General features: G+C 40.2%; 7 protein-coding genes across 7 annotated transcripts; all 7 read left to right on the top strand.

The window, feature by feature from the left end:
• The first annotated feature begins 41 nt into the window (after positions 1-41).
• On the top strand, positions 42-1,693 carry LOC145698161 (glycine receptor subunit alphaZ1-like). Its single transcript, XM_081775363.1, has 4 exons — positions 42-1,036; positions 1,080-1,145; positions 1,186-1,379; positions 1,418-1,693. Exons 1-4 carry the CDS (start codon positions 178-180, stop codon positions 1,691-1,693), a joined length of 1,395 nt encoding a protein of 464 aa, XP_081631489.1. The 5' UTR covers positions 42-177.
• Positions 1,694-2,302: 609 nt separating this feature from the next.
• LOC145696867 (uncharacterized) lies at positions 2,303-3,649 on the top strand. Its single transcript, XM_081773970.1, has 4 exons — positions 2,303-2,462; positions 2,505-3,220; positions 3,308-3,438; positions 3,477-3,649. The coding sequence occupies exons 1-4, from the start codon at positions 2,364-2,366 to the stop codon at positions 3,635-3,637; spliced, it is 1,107 nt and encodes a 368-aa protein (XP_081630096.1). The 5' UTR covers positions 2,303-2,363; the 3' UTR covers positions 3,638-3,649.
• A 616-nt stretch (positions 3,650-4,265) lies between these two features.
• Positions 4,266-6,206, top strand: LOC145700489 (uncharacterized). Its single transcript, XM_081777763.1, has 5 exons — positions 4,266-4,546; positions 4,589-5,630; positions 5,678-5,824; positions 5,869-6,040; positions 6,083-6,206. Exons 1-5 carry the CDS (start codon positions 4,360-4,362, stop codon positions 6,152-6,154), a joined length of 1,620 nt encoding a protein of 539 aa, XP_081633889.1. The 5' UTR covers positions 4,266-4,359; the 3' UTR covers positions 6,155-6,206.
• Positions 6,202-8,992, top strand: LOC145700488 (dnaJ homolog subfamily C member 16-like). The gene is made up of 7 exons (XM_081777762.1): positions 6,202-6,323; positions 6,368-7,195; positions 7,236-7,462; positions 7,502-7,703; positions 7,783-7,971; positions 8,012-8,201; positions 8,433-8,992. Exons 1-7 carry the CDS (start codon positions 6,212-6,214, stop codon positions 8,731-8,733), a joined length of 2,049 nt encoding a protein of 682 aa, XP_081633888.1. The 5' UTR covers positions 6,202-6,211; the 3' UTR covers positions 8,734-8,992.
• A 400-nt stretch (positions 8,993-9,392) lies between these two features.
• On the top strand, positions 9,393-11,706 carry LOC145698162 (protein ecdysoneless homolog). Its single transcript, XM_081775364.1, has 7 exons — positions 9,393-9,663; positions 9,737-9,918; positions 9,961-10,129; positions 10,170-10,364; positions 10,410-10,667; positions 10,859-11,187; positions 11,229-11,706. Exons 1-7 carry the CDS (start codon positions 9,423-9,425, stop codon positions 11,688-11,690), a joined length of 1,836 nt encoding a protein of 611 aa, XP_081631490.1. The 5' UTR covers positions 9,393-9,422; the 3' UTR covers positions 11,691-11,706.
• Positions 11,707-11,721: 15 nt separating this feature from the next.
• On the top strand, positions 11,722-14,389 carry LOC145700490 (DNA polymerase alpha subunit B-like). Its single transcript, XM_081777764.1, has 8 exons — positions 11,722-12,142; positions 12,466-12,519; positions 12,564-12,671; positions 12,716-12,955; positions 13,050-13,187; positions 13,229-13,572; positions 13,997-14,198; positions 14,239-14,389. The coding sequence occupies exons 1-8, from the start codon at positions 11,722-11,724 to the stop codon at positions 14,310-14,312; spliced, it is 1,581 nt and encodes a 526-aa protein (XP_081633890.1). The 3' UTR covers positions 14,313-14,389.
• Positions 14,390-17,173: 2,784 nt separating this feature from the next.
• Positions 17,174-17,784, top strand: LOC145697405 (protein CFAP144P1-like). The gene is made up of 3 exons (XM_081774600.1): positions 17,174-17,309; positions 17,347-17,506; positions 17,550-17,784. Exons 1-3 carry the CDS (start codon positions 17,268-17,270, stop codon positions 17,729-17,731), a joined length of 384 nt encoding a protein of 127 aa, XP_081630726.1. The 5' UTR covers positions 17,174-17,267; the 3' UTR covers positions 17,732-17,784.
• Positions 17,785-18,059: the final 275 nt, after the last annotated feature.

The following is an 18,059-nucleotide window of genomic DNA, read 5'->3' on the forward strand; positions in this document are numbered from 1 at the left end:
ATGTATGATAAGAAAAGCGGATACTGTAATACGCTCTAGCTTTTACCGAGCTAATCAAAATCAAAAGCAGAAGCATGTTTAGTTGCATCACTCAGATCAATTTTCAATTAGCGCTAATTTGAAATTAGCTTCATTCATTCGGCAGATTTTTGATTCTTCCCGCAACTTTCAGAGAAAATGCACTTTTTCACCTTCGTTTTTCTTTTCAAGGAAATCTCCTCGCAAACAGAGAATGAAACAACAACGACAACGGTGATACCAACTCCCATCGGGTATCGTCGACGAACCTCGGCTGATTTTCTCGACGAGCTTTTGACCGGTTACGACCGTTTTACCCACCCAAATTATTATACAAAAAAGCCAACGAATATTTCAATCAACTTATTCGTCAATTCCATCGACTCAATTGAATCGAGCACGATGGACTATAAAATCAACGTCTTCCTCCGAATGAAATGGATCGACAAGCGACTTCGTTTCAGCCAAAAAGACGTGCCAGATCCCGTTTTGAATGTTCATCCGTCGATGTATGAAAATCTCTGGGTCCCTGATCTGATTTTCTCGAATGAAAAAGTGGGCAATTTTCACACATTGACTACGGACAACCGGCTCTTGAAATTGAGCAGAAACGGGGAGGTCTACACGTCGATTCGGATATCGTTGACATTGGGCTGTTTCATGGACTTTCGCCTCTTTCCGATGGACATTCAAAACTGCCCGATTCAAATGGAATCCTTTGGCTACAGCATGGACACTCTCCAATTCAACTGGCAAGAGAAAGACGCGATTCAGCTGAACGACAACATCGTTCTTCCACAATTTAAAATCAAAGGCTTCAAATTAGAAGATTGCACGAAAGTTTACTCGTCTGGAAAATTCACTTGCAAGGAAGGCCAGTTCATCATGCAACGACAACTGGGTTATTATTTTGTGCAGATGTATGTTCCGACAGTTTTGGTAGTTTGTCTCAGTTGGATTAGCTTTTGGATAGATATTAACGCGGCTCCTGCGAGAACTTCTCTTGGTGTCACTACTGGTAGGCTTTTTTTGACTTTAACAACTTCAGAGGATCTTCTCAGTTTTGACGATTACACAACAGGCTCAAAGCTCAGCAGCTGAAGTTCCCAAACTTTCATACATAAAGGGTAACATTAGACATCTCTTCCTTTATTCTTTTTCTATAAGGAATTGATTATTGGATGACAACCTGCATGATATTCGTTTTCGCCGCGCTGCTAGAATATGCGATCGTACAGTGGATATCTAGGAAAGACAAAGACAGTGCTTTTTACAAGCGTAAGATTCAAGAAATCCGGGCAAGGAATGATCCAAACGGCGAATTTACTTCTCAATTTGAGAAGATTAACGGATGGCTGCAGGTAGAATCTTCCTTGATTTCAGTATTGAGAATATTCAGTCGTCCGTTTTTTCCCTTATTCCGGGAATCTCGAAAATATCCGGCTACATACAAAGACATTTCGAGTTTGTGTTTTTGAACAACGAAGAACCAGATCAGAAGAAGTTCTACCAAGAGTTCGCCGTGATGATTGACAAACGAGCACAAGTTCTTTTTCCTCTTGCATTTGCTGTCTTTACACTGCTTTACTGGTCTGTGCTCTTTGGATCTGAAGAAGCTGCTGAGAAGGTTTTAGATGATGCTGTTCCTTATGTTGCTAAATATGAAATGAAATAAATTATTGAATAATAAACTCGTCCGCACAGAGTTGAATTGAGATTCGATTTGGAAATTTCTCTAGAAATCTATGTTGCAATGGCTGTCTTTACACTTCTTTACTGGTCTGTGCTTTTTGGATCCGAAGAAGCTGCGGAGAAGGTTTTAGATGATGCTGTTCCTTATGTTGCTAAATATGAAATGAAATAAATGATGTGCTTGCGGGCGCGCGCTTCCCTTGATTTTCTAGATTTCACCCTACTTTATTGAATAAATAATTGAATAAAGTTCTGACTCGATTCGCAAAATCCGAAGGTGGTGCGTTTTTAATTTTTTTGGCTGACGAATCAGCGTCGTCTGAAAGATCTGAGTGGATGATTTCGAGAACACAATTCGAGTTGCTGAGAGTGCTTTCGGTTTTTTATCAATAGAGAAATTAATAAGAGATTATTACTGCTTTATCTTCTCAGTGTTTTTTGGGACCCTTCTAAAAATTTTGGCAGTTATCGCAAAAACACGGTTTCGCAACCACTTGGAAAATGATTGCAATCACTAACAGTTGACCACATATTTCTCCCTTGCATCACCTGACTGCTTCCTTCCGCCTTTATATTCCCTTCTGCTCTGTCTCTTGAATCCAATTAGCGACTTTCAAGTGAAAGTTTAGAGAAATTCTTATATTATATAAGAAATGGGCATTGATGCCGATATCGACGAGGCCGCAAGAAGCAAGGTCGACGAAAGGCTGAAAGACAGTATCTTCTGTCCAGTTTGCAAATTAATTTTGGAGGTAAAAGCGTTATTTATTAATTTCTTTTTCGAAATCTTTTAGGACCCTGTTAATCTTAATTGCTGCGGAGGTCACCTGTGCTCCAAATGCCGCGATGGTGTTCTACGGACCGGGTATTCGAACTGCCCGTTTTGCCGAAAGCCGAACTTCACTGCCACAAAGGGGCGATTAATGGTGGATGTTTTGAGCACTCTCAAGCTTATTTGCCCTAATACAGACTGTCGATCTTCTATTCCCTACGAAAAGTACGAAGAGCACAAGAAGAACTGCCTGGCACTTCATGAGAAAAAATGCCCAGAGTGCGAGCAGACTACTTCGTTGAGCAAGTTCCACGAGCATTTTAAGTGTTTCGAGAAAATGGCGGCTAAAAATGCTGCTACGAAAGAAGAAAATGCATCTCTGAAAACGAGACTAACGGAAGCGGAGGAGCGACTCGCAGGAATGACTGGTGAACTTGGAGAGATGAAGAAGGAGCAACCACCCTCTGCTGGAACTCGGTCAAAAAAGCGAAAGAGAAACCAAGCTGCTTCGAATGAGATACAGCACCAAAAAAAGAGATCTCAAAAAAGGAACGAATTAGAAAGGATGGAAAGAGAAATAGGAGCGATTGGCGGCGCTGGGCATTTCTTCGAGAATGATGTTGATCCCTTACTTAGACATGTATTCAATGGGAATGGAGTAGTAAGACATGTGATGGCGGAAAGAGAAATCCGAAACATCTTGAAGATGCTGGCACTCGGCGTAACCCAAATAAATTTGAAGGAACGGGAGTTTTAAAATTTAACTAAGCGTAATTTCCACTGCGTTATGTAGTTTCAAATTGCTGATTTCTATAAACTCTCCGCGAAGTTTGCGGTTCGCCAGGCTTTGGAGGTCGAGGAGAACGGATGGAAAATCAAATTCATTGGTGCCCACTACACTTGGACAAGACCCAAGGACACACACCTTTGGCATCTTCTCTGGATTTCGAACAAAGGTAAGCAAAAATATTTAAGTATCAAAAACAAATTTTAGACGGCGGCGTGCCATTCACGGCGGTGGTCGATGAAATGAATTGGGATGGGGATGTGGAGACCACAAGAGATGGCACATCCGAGCCGGAGGGTCAGAAACAATTGATGAAGCACAAGTGGATTGGTGGTAAAAATGTACGATACAATGTCACTTTACTGTAAATAAAGAATTATTTAGCAAAGCTTTGTTATATACTGAAAACATTTCTTGAAGTCTACTCAAGAAAAAAAATCAGCATTGACACTGTTTTTTTTATGTTTCCGACCTCATTTTCGACCCTCTGTAAAAAAGGGATGAGTATATCCTGAGATTATCTTAACCCCCCTACGCCACAGAGTAGACCTTCAGCTCTTATTTGAGCCCTTTCGGGTATTTCCGAGTTGATGACGTCATTTGTGAAAGAACACGTGTCAATGACATTTGCTCAGTGTCCCTACGCCATAAAGCAGACCCTAAGCTACATTTTGGTACCCTTTGGGACTCTCTGCGACTTCTCTGGTCGGAGAACATAGACTCCCTAGTTGTCGGAAACATAAAAAAAACAGTGTCATTGCATTTTACAAATGATAGCAATGCAGGGAAGATGAAATCTTTTTAAATTAAAAAGACAAAAGTTTGGATAGCAACATTAATTTCCATTACTTGCCCATATTTTCTCAGCAAAGCACATTACTATGGATTCTCAAGAATCCAGGGATTTCCATTTTCCCCGAATCGTGATTGGCTAGAGCGCGTAACTGAGGGATCGAACCAAAAAGCTGTAGAACTGATTGTTGGAGAGCAGTTGAAAATAATCTTGTTTCGTGACAAATTTGAGTCTGTTTTAGAGAATCATTGTCCTTTTAATTGATTCATAATTAACAGAACCATTTTTTTGAAGAAAATGCTTCGAAGTCGTTTGAAAAAAGTGATTTCCCTCCGCGCGAGTGGATATCAGTCGAAATGGAATATGCTGAAGTACAGAACCGATGTAGAAGAGTACCCTTATCATCAAGAACAGTTTCATATCGACGAAAATATTGATTTTTCATACTTGTTGCCTAAAGATCATCCCGACTACAAACCTCCAGGTATCCTTCCTATCAAATCTTCAGTTTAACAAAATTGATAAGGAGAACCGCTCCGATCTGAACTTTCGTCTCTCAGCGAAGAAGAAATCGAAGAAAAATATCCCGAGTTCTTGAGCTGGGCGGAATCTTGGCTTCACAACTACGAAAACGCTTTCCAAACAAAAGACTACGACGAGATTCCTCAGATGGACGCCGAACGCGAAGAAGAAAAGTACAACTTCGATTTGCGAACAAGAAGAAAGCTCATTAACCCGTTGAAGACGATGAACATGGTGCAACGAGACATGTGGGAGCAGAAACTCCACGGCGTCACAAAAGCCGAAGAAATTTACCACGAAGAAAACGGCGAAGAATCCTTTCCAGGAAAAAGCGTCAAGTCGATCAATCTCCTTTATGAAAACTCGTATGATTCGGAAGATATTCTAAACGAGCCGATCGGAAAACAGAAGTGGCACGGCAATCAACTCGCTAGTAAAGGCTTCACCCTGCAAGTCGATAACGATGGCCAAACAAATTACAAATGGGCAAGTCTCTGGCCAACACACAGAAGTTTTACAGACTCACTGATTCCCTTCGATGTTCGAGCTGGTCACAAAAGAGGCAGCGCGCAACGACTGGACAAAAACTTCAACTCGCAACTCAATCACTCGCCGAATCTACTTCATCTTTCACCACCTGTCGTCAAAGCTCATTGCGCACAGCTCAAGAAATTCACGACCAAGTTCCCGGAAGAGTACAAAAAGGACTTTTCGAAAATGCGCGAAGACTTTCCTCTAGAAATCCACACAACCTCAAAGTGCATTTCTGCGCCGTATCAACAAAGTTCCAACAATGCCACTCGATGGGCCTCTCTTTTCGTCAATTTCGGTCAACTTGGATTGACCGAACAGCAGCGAAAGAAATTCGAAGTTTTTGTCAATGGACGGCCTGATGAGGGAGTGACGAAGCGGCTTTATACGAAAAACTCTCATGCTTGGTACGGCTCTCCCAGGGCGACTTATCGAGATAGAATCGCACAGGATTATAGAATGGGGGAAGATAAGATTGTCCATAGAACTGGGATGGTAAAACTCGAATCTGCAAGGTACTGAGTCTATTTTTCTTCATTCTTACTTATCAAACTTTCTTTAGATGTCCGTTGAAGTCACAAAACGAAGGCTATCTGTTGTATCTTCTTGAAGAATATTGGACGCAAGCTAGAAAAGTATTCAAGGCTGAAAATCGTGGTGAACTTAAGCATGGAAAATTTGCCTATTCTCGCTCTAGGGCTAAAAAGAGGTTTGTTCGGAAAAATCCGCAGCAGAGAAAATGATCATTTCTAGGGCTGATCGTCTTTTGAAAATTGACGAACATCCGGAAGAGTATAAAGTTATGAGCGAAGCAGTAGAAACAATTTTCAACGAGCATTCTTCAAAGAGCAAAATCAGAGGCCACGATGGATATGTTAATAAAGCTCGGTCACAAAAGCCGGCATCGAAGTGTGCTAAACAACAGGTGAAAAAGCCCCTAGTTGGGCAACCCTTAATTAGTTTTCAGGCTTACGATGATTATGCGAAAGCAATGGAGAAACTTTTACTGAACGAAGAGCAGCAAAAAGTTTCTGCATAAAACTTGATAAATAAATTATTCTGCCGGAAATAAAATGCCAACTTTTTTCTCATCAGAATGCGGTTAGAAATCGTATTGAGTTCATTTTTTTGTCTCGTGAATGCCGTTGCAGATCCTTGGAAAACTCTAGGAGTCAGTAGAAGCGCCTCGACGAAAGAAATCAAATCTGGTAGATTGATTCCTTGTTAACAAGCTGATATATGATTGTTTTAGCGTACAAAAAGCTCGCAAAAGAGTGGCATCCAGATGTAAACAAGTCACCAGAAGCGGAAGATCGTTTCGTCGACATTGCTGAAGCATATCAGATTTTAACGGACGACGATAAGCGTCGAGAATGGGAGTCTTCTCAGAACTCCGGCTTTGGCTCTTCTTTCCGTCGCTCAACCAAAGGATCTCGCTGGAGCGGTGGCTTTTCGCCTGATGATTTGTTCGATCAGTTTTTCGGGCAGTCTAATTTTGGCGAAGATGGAGTCTCAACGAGGGATTTTTTCAATAATATCCTGAAGAAGACGAACAGGAGTCCGCATGTTTTCTTATTCACATCGCCTTGGTGTTTTGAATGCAGAAGAGCGAAGCAAGTCTTTTCTCAGGTAGAACCTGAGCTTCGAAAATGGGGCTTTGGCACTGGAAAAGTCAATGCGAATGTATATGCCAAGCTGAATGACTTCATGAACGTCCAAAAAGTACCATCTGTTGTTGTGGTTTACAACGAGAATCCGTATCCAGTTCCTCTTGCGGATCTTTATCGTGGATCACAGCCGCTCAAGGAGTTCTGTGAGAATTTAGCGAGCAGCTCAGTTGTTATCGAAGAATTATCGACGAAGGAAAAAGCAGAGAACTTCATGAACCAGTACAAAAAGACTATGAGGCCGCGCATCTGGCTTGTAACGGAGAAAGATACGGTCGCTGGAATGTTTTCTTCAATCGCGAGTCAGTTTCGAGGAGAAATCGACTTTGCCTATTCAAAATTTAACGATGATGCGATCAACATGATCAGAGTCTCGCTTAAAATCTCAGAGCCTTCTCTTGTGTTCTTCACAGGTGTGTTTGAGCCTTTTTCTGTGAATAGAATAATTTTTAGAACAAAACACGCCATCCGAAATCATTCCAATCAACAAGCTCAAGTATCATGGTGGCATCTTGGAAAAAATTAAAAAGTACAGGACTCTGGAACTCACTAGAATCGCTCATCCTGAGCAATTCACTACGCGCTGCGAAGTACATACATCTGGAGATTCTCCGCCACTCTGCCTCATTTTCGTTCATCATGGTTCTCTTGAAGACCCAGTTGTGAGCAACTTCGCCAAAGTTAGTCGCAATTTTTTCTCCTTTTCAATAATTCTGTAGTGGACCGCTCAACATGCTAAAGAAATGAAATCGGAGGCTGTCATCAATATCATGTCCGGCGATAATCAGTGTCACTTTTCGAAAATGATTGGAACGGACGGAAAGTCAGCTGCTGTCATCGTTCAGCGACTTTCAACTGGGTTGAGATTCCTAAAGATCCCGCACTCTGAAAGTTTTGAGGGATTCACTGCCGCAGCGTGGAAGGAAAGGTGTAAAATTTTCCATCTTAGAATTTTTTTGCTTCTAAGCTAGTAATCCTTTTGCAATTTTAATCCGAAAACAGGCTATCTTCAGCAAGCAAGACTACTCATTTGCATCATTCGTGAATATCGTCGATGAAGATCAGGATCAGACTTTCTTCGGAAGCACCTATCGCTACATTTGGAAATCATGGAGGAGAATTCGCCACTTTGAAGAGGAAGAACTGCTTCTTTACATTTGTGCTCCGTTGGCTATCATTATGCTCACCGGTAATTGAATCATTCTTATTTGAAAATTAATGTTTTCAAGCTTCGTTTTTCATGACCGCAAATGCTGAAACAAACCCAAGGAGGCCTCGAGTCACCAAAAGAGAGCGGCAATCTGCAGCTGACTTACCTCTCAGACCTTTGAAGAAATTAGAGAAGGATGAGATCAGCAATTTTCTGACGGAAAAAGTAAAGTTTATCGTCGTCCTTGTTATCTCCGATAATAACCAAAGGTATGTTGTTTATCGTATACCGGTATTATTATCGTTATTGATTCAAAACATTTTGATTATATATAGAATACGTTTATATAGTCTATACAGAATATAAGTCTATACACTGATGATTACGATTGATTTACAAAATTTCAAATGATATTTATGTATAGTTGTCGTAAGAAATTCTATCTGATCATGTCGCTATTTATCTACTAATTATGCAGCTGTTCTTATATTTAAATTTAGCGAAGCTGAACGAGATGTAATGGTTGAAATGACGCGCCAATTTGCGATAAAAATTCAGGAATTTAAATGCGATCCGCATATTCCCGACTTTTTCTGTATCAAAAAAGGAAATGTTGGCGAGCAATTAGCGTCAAATCTCGACCTTATTCCGGGAACCGTTCTCGCGTTAGGAGCGAACTGGTGGGCTGGATACCAGATTGATCAAGACGATGACATTTATATGGACAATATTTTGCCAAATGTCGAGCACTGGCTAGCGAGGTTGCAAGAAGGTGCTATTAAAAGACAGCGTTACAAATAAAGGAACTTATTTCTTTCGAACTTCTTTCTATCTGCCTCGTTGTACAACTCTTGAATGTTCATTTTTCTGCCAGAATCCCATCTGCTTTCCATGATGCCATAGATAACTATTATTGCATGATCTTATGTTTATTGATATTGTACGTAAATTCCCTTTATCACAAATTTTGAAAATGCAATTGCAAAGACAGGTTTTTTTTTATATTGCACAAAGCTCGGGAGTCTAATAACTCCGAATAGGGATATCGTAGAATGCCCCAAAAGTGCTCAAAATGTAGCTCAGGGTCTGACCTATTGTTTGAAGTAATATGGGAAATTTTCGATCACGTGATCTATCAGAAATTACGTCATCAACACCGAACTCGCCGATTTTACCAATATCGGCCCAATTTTGGGAGTCTAATAACTCCAAATATAGATATCGTGGAGGTTCCCTAAATGGCGCAAAATGTATCTAGGGTTCCAAACTATTGTTTGAATGAGTTTCAAAGTCATGTGACTTGCTCATCCCTATTCTAGAGGGGCGCGAAAATCGCTTGTGCAATATAAAAAAAAACCTGTCAAAGCTAAATGTAAATCAACCTTTTCTGCTTCAAATCATTACGTTTTTCATATCGCTCTACTGAAATTCCGTTCTTCAAAACATTAAATAAACAAAAATATGCTTCTATTTTTTTCTTTAGAGAAAAGATGAATGAAAGCGCAAATATTTCCACGAGCGAAGTTCGATTTGAAATTTTACTTCTGAGAGATGATGCATCTTTGGACGATCTGTTCGCCGATTTCATGGCATTCCTTGCTGCGAAAAGCTCAACTTATATCTGGAATTTTTCCTCTCCGAGAGTAGAGAAAACGGGACTTGGATTGGCCGGAGCTCTTGAATTTGGCGACTTGTATGACGAAGAGTGGCTTTTGCTTGACTTTCTAAAGGGTAAGGGAGAAGGTAATATTTTATTTGGAAGATTTTGAACCTGTTTTCAGCGAGGAACTGATAAATTTCTCAGAATTTACGAAGACTAACCCTGTTGCGGCGCGAGTTTTCGATGCAGATGGAGAATTTGTGCTCGTAGAAGCGGCTGATGTTCTTCCGAATTGGGTGAGTCCCAAAACTGCGGAGAGGAAAGTCTGGATTTATGATGGAAAAGTGATCATCTTGGACGAAAAAACATCTGCTGACTTAATAACGGTATGTTTTGCCTAATATTCTTTTGTTGAAGACGAATTTTAGAAAGAAATGTTGGACAAATTTGTGAACAGCCTCGATTCACGACAGATAAATATCGAACTTCTGGCGAAATTGAAGCAAGTAAATGAAAATACTTCCATTCATACGGCGAATGTTTATCTGCCGCAGCGATGTGCGTCTATTCTCAAGCAGAACCCTCAACTCATATCTGGTAAAAAATAGACTTTTTGAAAATCAATTATTTCATTTAGCATGCGTGGCCGCCTTTTACACAAGGGATCCTATTGATCTTCGAGGTTGTCGAACACTCACCGATTTTCCGAGGAACACTTTTACGGCCGCTCAATTACCACTCAATAGATGCTCTCTGGCTCAACTAATGTCCCAAACATTTGTTCCCGATAAACGAACAGGCTATTTACCCTTGCCGCTCAAAGACGACCCTTGTAAATATGTTTTTGATTGCTGCCATAAAAAGTACTAATGTTTAGTTTATCTGCCGTACACTCTTGGAATCAAGATCACAATCGGGCTCAATATCCTTCTTCAATCTTCGAAAAAATCTTCCGATTCATTTGACGGAAGCTCCTTTTCTAACTTCGTAAAGAAGCTTGAGCGAAACGGGTATTTCGAAGGGGAAATTGAGCACTCAAAAAGATGGACGGAACTTCATGCAAAAGCCAAGAATTTTTTCATGACGAGTTATGATGACAAAACGAGTAACGATTCTTATCGCTTTCAAGGGACGGGTCTCACTTTGATCAAGATAGGAGTTAAATTGTATATGCAAAAACATATATTTAATAGCGGATTCATCAGTGAATCCCATTTCCCAGTTAATTTTGTAGTAACTAAATATATTGCGTCAGAATACAAGTCAGTAACATCGTATAAAATTTTTCGTGCTTTTTTCATTGTCAAACGTGAAATCCTCTGAAAGCGTCTTGCATTATAAAGGAACTGTCAGAACGATTCTCTCGGCAAAAAGACCAACCGGCACTTATTCCAAATTTCTCAAATTTCCCACCAGAATCTTCAATGGACTGGCTCTGCCTCGATCCCAAATCTTTTGATCAAATGCTAAATGAGCGATACAATTGGGACAAGAAAAATAGCGAAGTGAATGAGGAAGAGAATTTCGCTGATCAAATGGCGGACATGAGCAGAAAAATGAAGGACTTTGTAAAAACGACGAGCGATTTTGAAGGCGTTGAAGTGAGCGAGAGTCAGATGAGCAACGAGGCTGTAGTCGAGCTTGATCCTGCCAAGGTAGTTTGAATCTCGTTTAGCCATTTATATATTGGATTTAGTTTTCGAAAGCACTGAACAAGCTCCTTGGCAACAAGGAGGACACGGACTCAGATGATTATCTAGATTCAGATGACCTCGAAGATCTGCCGTCTGATGATGAGACTGGAAAGTATTACACAGAGATGGATAACGAGCTTGCAGGATCGAAAGTCATGGAAGGCTTTATTAGGAAGCCAGTGGAAGCTGAAAAGGAAATGAATGCTGAAGATAAAGAAGATTCTTCGGAAAAAGAAGAATCTTCTCAGTCGAGTGTCCGAATTGAAGAAAATATTGGGAAACCAGGATTTGACCACAACGGTATTTGGGTGGGCGAAGGACCGCTCGATATAGATTTAAATGTTGTAAACGGACTTCTGAAATCTTACGCATCTCAAGTGGGATACACGGGGCCAACGGAGACGATCTTATCGTCCTTCGGCTTCGAATTACCCGATAATGCTGATACTGCCAATAAAGAATAATGAAATCGTTCCTCATAAAGTTAAATTCAGAATGAGTGTCGAGGAAATAAAAGAGGAACTTCAAAATACTTTCGATATCGAAGAAGACGAGGTTAAGGAACTCGATGAATTGTACATGGTCTATCTCAAAAGCGGACAGAGCATTGAGGACTTTCAAGACTCCCTGTTCGCCTGGAAACTCAACTCAAAAGAATACAAGTCCATTCAAGGAGTGTCTTCGGAAATGATTAGACGATTCGAGGGAACAATGAAGACAGCTGAAAAAAAGAAACCATCAAATCAGAGTAAATTTGGGACGCCAAAACGAGGTCGTGATGGCACACCATTGAAGGGAAAGGTACAAATGATGACACCGCGAGCGAAGGTTCAAAAGTTGGAATATGTTCTTGACTCGCCTGCGTCAGCGGCCTTCAAGGATAGAAAAGATAGCGGGAAGATTATAGCTACTTTAGGTAAGTGATAATTTTAATGTCATCGTCTGAAGCAGGGATGTAAATCACCCCACCATTTTCACCCCACCACAGCAAAATGGTGGGGTGGTCGTTGGTGAAAAATCACCCCACCACCACCACTGAAAAAAGGTGGTGGTGGAAAATCACCCCACCACAGTGGTGGGGTGGCTGTGGTGATTTACATCCCTGGTCTGAAGTCTTAAAACTATATTTTAATATGGCTTAAAAGCCCTTTTATCAGTTTTAGTAGCACATAAAATCGAAATCCTCGTGCGTGATAATCACGTCGTGATACATGCTTGAAATATATACTAACTTTTAAGGTGGTGATATTCAACCAACGATGTCGGATGAAATCGAAATTGAGAATCTTATAGGTACAATTAATTACTGAGCATAATTTTCAATTACTGATCCTCAGATACGAAGTCATACAAACTCCTGTCATTCGATAGACGACATATTGCAGATGAAATAGCATATTTTATCAACGAACGGTGCGAGGTCATTGAAAGTAGACTTGGGATCGGTAAGTGCGTTTTTTGGAACCATATTTTTTAACAGACGATTCAGTCGAACAAGCGAGCTACTCGATGATAACAGATGTGCCAATCAAAGTTTGCGGCATGATCATTTGCGAGGGGTCGAAAGGAGCTGATGGTGTTTACCTGCTTCGCGATGGAGAGCAAGTTCAGCTTGACATTTCCGAGCTTGAGGGAAGCTCTATTTTTCCTGGGATGATTTGCGCTGTTGAAGGAGTTAATCTTACTGGCAAGCTTATCGTTGTGTCGAAGATCATTCAGCTTGATGACCAAGGAACAGATCAAAAATAGAATACCCTTTATCAAATGATAAGTTAAAAAGAAATTATAAAATAAAAAAAATCGTTCATAAATGACCTAACGATAAGCAACGGAGGATGAGGGAATCAAGGAAGATACTACAATTGTGATATGCGCTGGGCCTTACTTTACATCAGACAATACTTCAAATGAGCCTTTGGAAGAGCTGATAACGCAAGTTGCTTCGTTGGCGCCACACATGGGTACGTCAGTGGTATCGGAATCTAATAAATATTTTTGATAGCTATCTTTATGGGACCGTTTCTGGATGAAAATCATATGGGCGCGGATTGCATCAGCCCGCACAACCTCAACGATCTGTGGAAAAAGCAAATCGAAAGTCTTGCTCAAAGCGGAACTAAAGTTCGAATGATTCCATCCACATCAGATCTCTTCGCGGACCCAGTCATACCAACCCGAGCAATTGATGAAAAAGAGTTTGCTTATTGTAGGGAATATATGGTCAGCAATCCGTGTTTCTTGGGCGCAAATAAATGGACGATTTCCGCTATTTCAGCGGACCTACCATTGAACTTGATGAAGACGGAAATAGTCAAGAATCCAACAAACTCGTGCAAATTCACAAGGGTAAGATCATCTGATTGTATAACTTTTGGGACACACAGAAGACAAATAAATATAGATAATACGCTTTAAATAGATTTCTATAACGGTATATGTCCGACTTTATTTATAGTAATAAACCGCAATTGCGCTAAAAGTGAACATAATTCAATTTTATTGGAACAAATTGTGGTTGGAAAGCACGAAGAGGACCCAGTTATCGTGATTGAGGCTCGCTTTACACGGAATTTTATATGATCTTCCAAAATAGAAAACGTCAGACAATTTTATTGCTTCCGAGTTTACGTACTTCTATCGCGGGGAAAATGCCAAAAGTCCAATCTAGACAATTTCAAATGTTCAAAAGGACACCACCAACGCAATCAGATTACATCAGTATATATACTTACAACTTGTAAATTACAGTGGCGTTATTCATTCCTTTTAGATTGGCGAGCATCTTCTAAACCAGCAATGTATGATGCCACTCTTCCCTGCGCCAGAGGACATCTCAGTCGACTACTCCAAGTTCAAAGAGAGTGTCTGCTTTGATAAACTACCAAATGTTCTTGTCGTCCGTTCGGAACTCAACCCGTTTATCAGAACTGTTGGAAGCACGCTCTTTGTCAATCCAGGAAAGCTCACAAAAGGTAAATCTACCCAGCTCTTGCAATTCTGATGTTTTTATAGGAAAAGGCGGTGGAAGCTACGCAACAATCCAGCTCAACTCTTCAGGCCATCGAGCAAAGATCCAAAAACTTTAGATCAATCATGAACCACACATTGCCTCTCACATGATCTCACTTATTCACACTGCCTTTTTTCGAAAATAGAGAACCCACAAAGACCATGATGATTGATATGATTTTAGTCATTTTATTTCAATCAATGATTGTGTACAGAACTTTGCAGGACATAAAAAACATGAGCAGCAAATGTAGGAGCTAACTCCCCGATCGTATCAAGCGTGGACCTCGGGCCGCAGTCTTGGTTATTGAAAGCCCTTCGGTTTATATCATGGCTGTTACTCTTACGAAGAAATATTATCCTAGGCGTACATGATACCAGACAGCGGACTGCAGCAGTTTTGCATCGAAAGGGCGGAGCAAGCTTTCTCAATTCTATCGTGAATTCCTTCTCGAATTAGATGCCCTTGTGACTGGTGTAGTCTGCAGACTGTGCACATTCTTGACAATCTAGCACCAGACATTCTACATCTTGAAGCGACTGTGAGTTGGAGAAGGAAGGAAAAAATGAAGAATAACCTCATTATTTTTCTAAAGGTTTGGCTGTGAGTATAACTCCTCTATGTTCCATCCGTCGCTTTTATACCTTCGAAAGGCGCGCCGCACTGAGGGCGCCGCGAGAGTAACTCTTATCTTCCAATGTCCAGTGAGAATAACTTTCAGGGATACACTGGAGTTACTCAGATGTACATGGATAGCACTGTATGTCAGATTGATGACGGAAAAGGAACTTTCTTTATGGAAGGATTGACGCTTGTTCTCTCATATTTGTGTCACCTGTCTTAATCTTATGAATAAATTAGTAGAACTCTTTATTCCTTGAAAAATAAGGTTTTTGTATTTGACAAGTTGTAAAATCTACACAATGCTCCTCATAAAATAGTCTTTATATGCCGAAATCTAACTCCAGTACTGATTTTGAATTGTATAGATTTCGATAGCGAGTACCAAACTTGAAAATTTTACTATATTTGATTGCAGTTATTAGTGAACTCGACCAAGAAATTGATCGATTATATAATTATTTTCATAACATTTTGTATCCGAATTCGTTTACAACTTTGATCCTTCAATTTAATTGGTTTCACTTAAGACCAGTATTATTTGAAGAATGAAATTAAAATAGTTGTATAAGAGAACGGCATGGTTTTCTTGAACACGAGATGTTCTTATTCACTGACTAATTTTTACGAGTATAAATTAAATAACAGAATTAAATAAATGCGGTTTCTTGAATGATTCGAAGATATCTTTTAATTGTATACCGCCTGGCAATCGTTACCTGGTATTATACGGTACGCGATTCACATTCGTGAGTGACCAATTCAAAAATCGTTTGAACATTTCCCTGTGTTAAAACATAGGACTTTTGTTCAAACGTATTACAATAGAAATTGATTCTGGTCAGTCAGAAATGTGAATCAGGTATAATGAAGGATTTTTAGGAATGTGTTTTGTGTTGTTTGAGTAATAATATAGCACTGAATTCACTATGTTCAATTTTTCCCATATCAAATATTTCCGCCAAGTATTGAAGCATATGTCACATGACCGAATCATTTAGTTCTCAGACCGCTTCTAGACAGTGCTCTAATTATGAAAAGGATCTGCTTTAGAAGACATGCATCACAATGTCGTACAGCATACTTGTTAAGAACTGCATTACCAGTGCCAATACTGTGTATTTTTTCAGAAACCATCTGTAGGTTTCGTGCCTCCAGGATCGTCGAGCAATCAAAAGGAATCTTTCCATAAATTATTTTGATCTACATCTGCCTCATATTTTTCTTATATTTGGCTTGCAGACATTTATAAATAAACTGATACGAAACAACCTCATCGAATCGTTTCATGTGCCACTAATTCTATGCTGCTGAATTACAAATTGTCATGATAGTACAACTTAAAGTAGAAATAATTTAATTGAAAATAGATGGACATTTATTTACAGAGAAACGTGGGTCTACTTTTGCCCAAAAAGGTTTTCAGCGTCCCTCTTGGAAACATACCAACACTGGTCATTCCACGCATGGTGTTGAAACTTCGCTCCTACCATCTTACCATTATAGTAAAGGAGCCCTCTATTTTCCTTTAGCTTCTGTACTTGATAAGAATTTGGTTTGATGAGCGTGCCTAAAATGCCTTTCGCCTCGCCAGAAATACCCTCCGGGTCGACTATTCTTATATTCACATTTCTGTGTTTTTCAACAAATTGAATTTCTAAGCTCGGCCCAGACTCGATTTTAATCGTTGCTCTTCGGCCTCCATGTGGCATTTTTCGGATTTTTCCAACAATGAGGTCGCCGAATTGAGTTGTTACTTGCTCATCAGATAATTTTGGAACTGCTTGGCCTCTGCGGAGTGTATGCGTGTTATACCTGAAGCCGTCAATATTGATATCAACGAAGATTTTAAATGGAGTGATGAGTCTAAAAGAGGAAAAATAGACTTTTCCCTGCCCTTTGGGAGTGAATAGCTCTCCTTCGATAGAAAGTCCTGTAAGAGAATCCTCAAGAAGGAGCATTCCAGTGAGTGGCTCTCCGTCAAGGTCAAAGCAAAGATCAGGCTGGTTTGCTGATCTACCAGAAATGTGAAAATGAGGATCTTCGTAAGCACTGGCAAAAGCTTTCTCGGCAAGCTCATTCCAGTTCTCCGGGAGGTGATCGTTTTCGCCGATCGGAACACAAATCCCGTCAACAGTCGTTTGGAACCCTTCATCACATTTACACGTGAATCCAGTGCAGTCATCCACACATGTAGAGTGCTGAGGACATTGCTGAGTAAGGCACTGGTTCTCGTCGCAGCATTCGAATGGGTCAGTGGAGTTCACTCGTGGACCGAAATTTTCCTGTGATGATTGGAAAGATAGAATTCATCTGAATGCTCTAGCATTCTACTAGTGAAAGTGGTTGCTAAGGAAACTGGAACAGTGAGCCGTTCTTATTTTCACGCGAGCGCATATCTTTCAAAAAAATGGCAGAGAAAGCTCAAAAAGAAGCGAAGGTCTATAACCAGGTAAGATGATCCTCAATTTTATGATTACGATTTTAAGGTGCACCAAAACTCGATTCTTGAAGAATTGGTGACCAAAGAAAAGAGATACGCGAAACTCAATAAAGTCTGTAACCCAAATCCTACCAAGAAATACTTTGACGGGGCAGAAAAACCAAACTCATTCGCCAGAAATGATCCTGCAGACAATACGTTTTTCGGTAATTGTTTTTAGTGAAGAACAACTTGAAAATATTTTTGTAGAAAAAGCAAAGGTAGCATTTGGTTCACCTCAAGAGAGATATGGAGATGCGCCTGTGACCGTAAATCAAGAATATGGCTGGGTGCATACGCGGTTAGAAATCAACGCTCCGGATTACGAATATGCTCTATACAAACCAAAGTGCGCTACTGAAATGACTCGCCGAGGCTACATCAAACGCTGAATAAAAATGACTTTCCAACCATTCCTTACACTCACAAGAATATCCAACGCATTTGTCTCTACAAACGTAATTTGTGCTCGGACAGGGGCCAAGTGGGTTCTCGGGTGTTATCTTGCATTGATCCTCGTCGCAGATCGAGATTTGCGAAAAAGAGGAAGAAAAGAGAGCAAAGTTCAGAAACTTCATCGATTCTGGCAACGTGTCGAATGGAAAGGCTCGATTTTGAGTTTCGATTGAAGAATGAGCCGTGGAATTACGAATTAGCTAATTCCAGAGATAAAGACGATAGGAACAATTAGAAAACTAGATGAAGAGGGTAAAACAAATT

This window comes from Oikopleura dioica, chromosome 2 (genome assembly GCF_907165135.1).
Source record: "Oikopleura dioica chromosome 2, OKI2018_I68_1.0, whole genome shotgun sequence".
In the NCBI taxonomy this organism is placed as follows: domain Eukaryota; kingdom Metazoa; phylum Chordata; class Appendicularia; order Copelata; family Oikopleuridae; genus Oikopleura; species Oikopleura dioica.

Coding starts and splice junctions, on each gene's coding strand:
- LOC145698161 (XM_081775363.1), top strand. CDS start 178: ATGCACTTTTTCACCTTCGTTTTTCTTTTCAAGGAAATCTCCTCGCAA. Junction 1,037..1,079: donor TTCTCTTGGTGTCACTACTG/GTAGGCTTTTTT, acceptor GGATCTTCTCAG/TTTTGACGATTACACAACAG. Junction 1,380..1,417: donor AGATTAACGGATGGCTGCAG/GTAGAATCTTCC, acceptor GAGAATATTCAG/TCGTCCGTTTTTTCCCTTAT.
- LOC145696867 (XM_081773970.1), top strand. CDS start 2,364: ATGGGCATTGATGCCGATATCGACGAGGCCGCAAGAAGCAAGGTCGAC. Junction 2,463..2,504: donor TTTGCAAATTAATTTTGGAG/GTAAAAGCGTTA, acceptor GAAATCTTTTAG/GACCCTGTTAATCTTAATTG. Junction 3,439..3,476: donor TCTCTGGATTTCGAACAAAG/GTAAGCAAAAAT, acceptor AACAAATTTTAG/ACGGCGGCGTGCCATTCACG.
- LOC145700489 (XM_081777763.1), top strand. CDS start 4,360: ATGCTTCGAAGTCGTTTGAAAAAAGTGATTTCCCTCCGCGCGAGTGGA. Junction 5,631..5,677: donor GTAAAACTCGAATCTGCAAG/GTACTGAGTCTA, acceptor AACTTTCTTTAG/ATGTCCGTTGAAGTCACAAA. Junction 6,041..6,082: donor CGAAGTGTGCTAAACAACAG/GTGAAAAAGCCC, acceptor ATTAGTTTTCAG/GCTTACGATGATTATGCGAA.
- LOC145700488 (XM_081777762.1), top strand. CDS start 6,212: ATGCGGTTAGAAATCGTATTGAGTTCATTTTTTTGTCTCGTGAATGCC. Junction 6,324..6,367: donor GACGAAAGAAATCAAATCTG/GTAGATTGATTC, acceptor TGATTGTTTTAG/CGTACAAAAAGCTCGCAAAA. Junction 8,202..8,432: donor ATCTCCGATAATAACCAAAG/GTATGTTGTTTA, acceptor ATTTAAATTTAG/CGAAGCTGAACGAGATGTAA.
- LOC145698162 (XM_081775364.1), top strand. CDS start 9,423: ATGAATGAAAGCGCAAATATTTCCACGAGCGAAGTTCGATTTGAAATT. Junction 10,130..10,169: donor GAACCCTCAACTCATATCTG/GTAAAAAATAGA, acceptor TATTTCATTTAG/CATGCGTGGCCGCCTTTTAC. Junction 10,365..10,409: donor GCCGCTCAAAGACGACCCTT/GTAAATATGTTT, acceptor ACTAATGTTTAG/TTTATCTGCCGTACACTCTT.
- LOC145700490 (XM_081777764.1), top strand. CDS start 11,722: ATGAGTGTCGAGGAAATAAAAGAGGAACTTCAAAATACTTTCGATATC. Junction 12,143..12,465: donor GAAGATTATAGCTACTTTAG/GTAAGTGATAAT, acceptor CTAACTTTTAAG/GTGGTGATATTCAACCAACG. Junction 13,188..13,228: donor TTCGTTGGCGCCACACATGG/GTACGTCAGTGG, acceptor TATTTTTGATAG/CTATCTTTATGGGACCGTTT.
- LOC145697405 (XM_081774600.1), top strand. CDS start 17,268: ATGGCAGAGAAAGCTCAAAAAGAAGCGAAGGTCTATAACCAG. Junction 17,310..17,346: donor AAGCGAAGGTCTATAACCAG/GTAAGATGATCC, acceptor TACGATTTTAAG/GTGCACCAAAACTCGATTCT. Junction 17,507..17,549: donor TGCAGACAATACGTTTTTCG/GTAATTGTTTTT, acceptor ATATTTTTGTAG/AAAAAGCAAAGGTAGCATTT.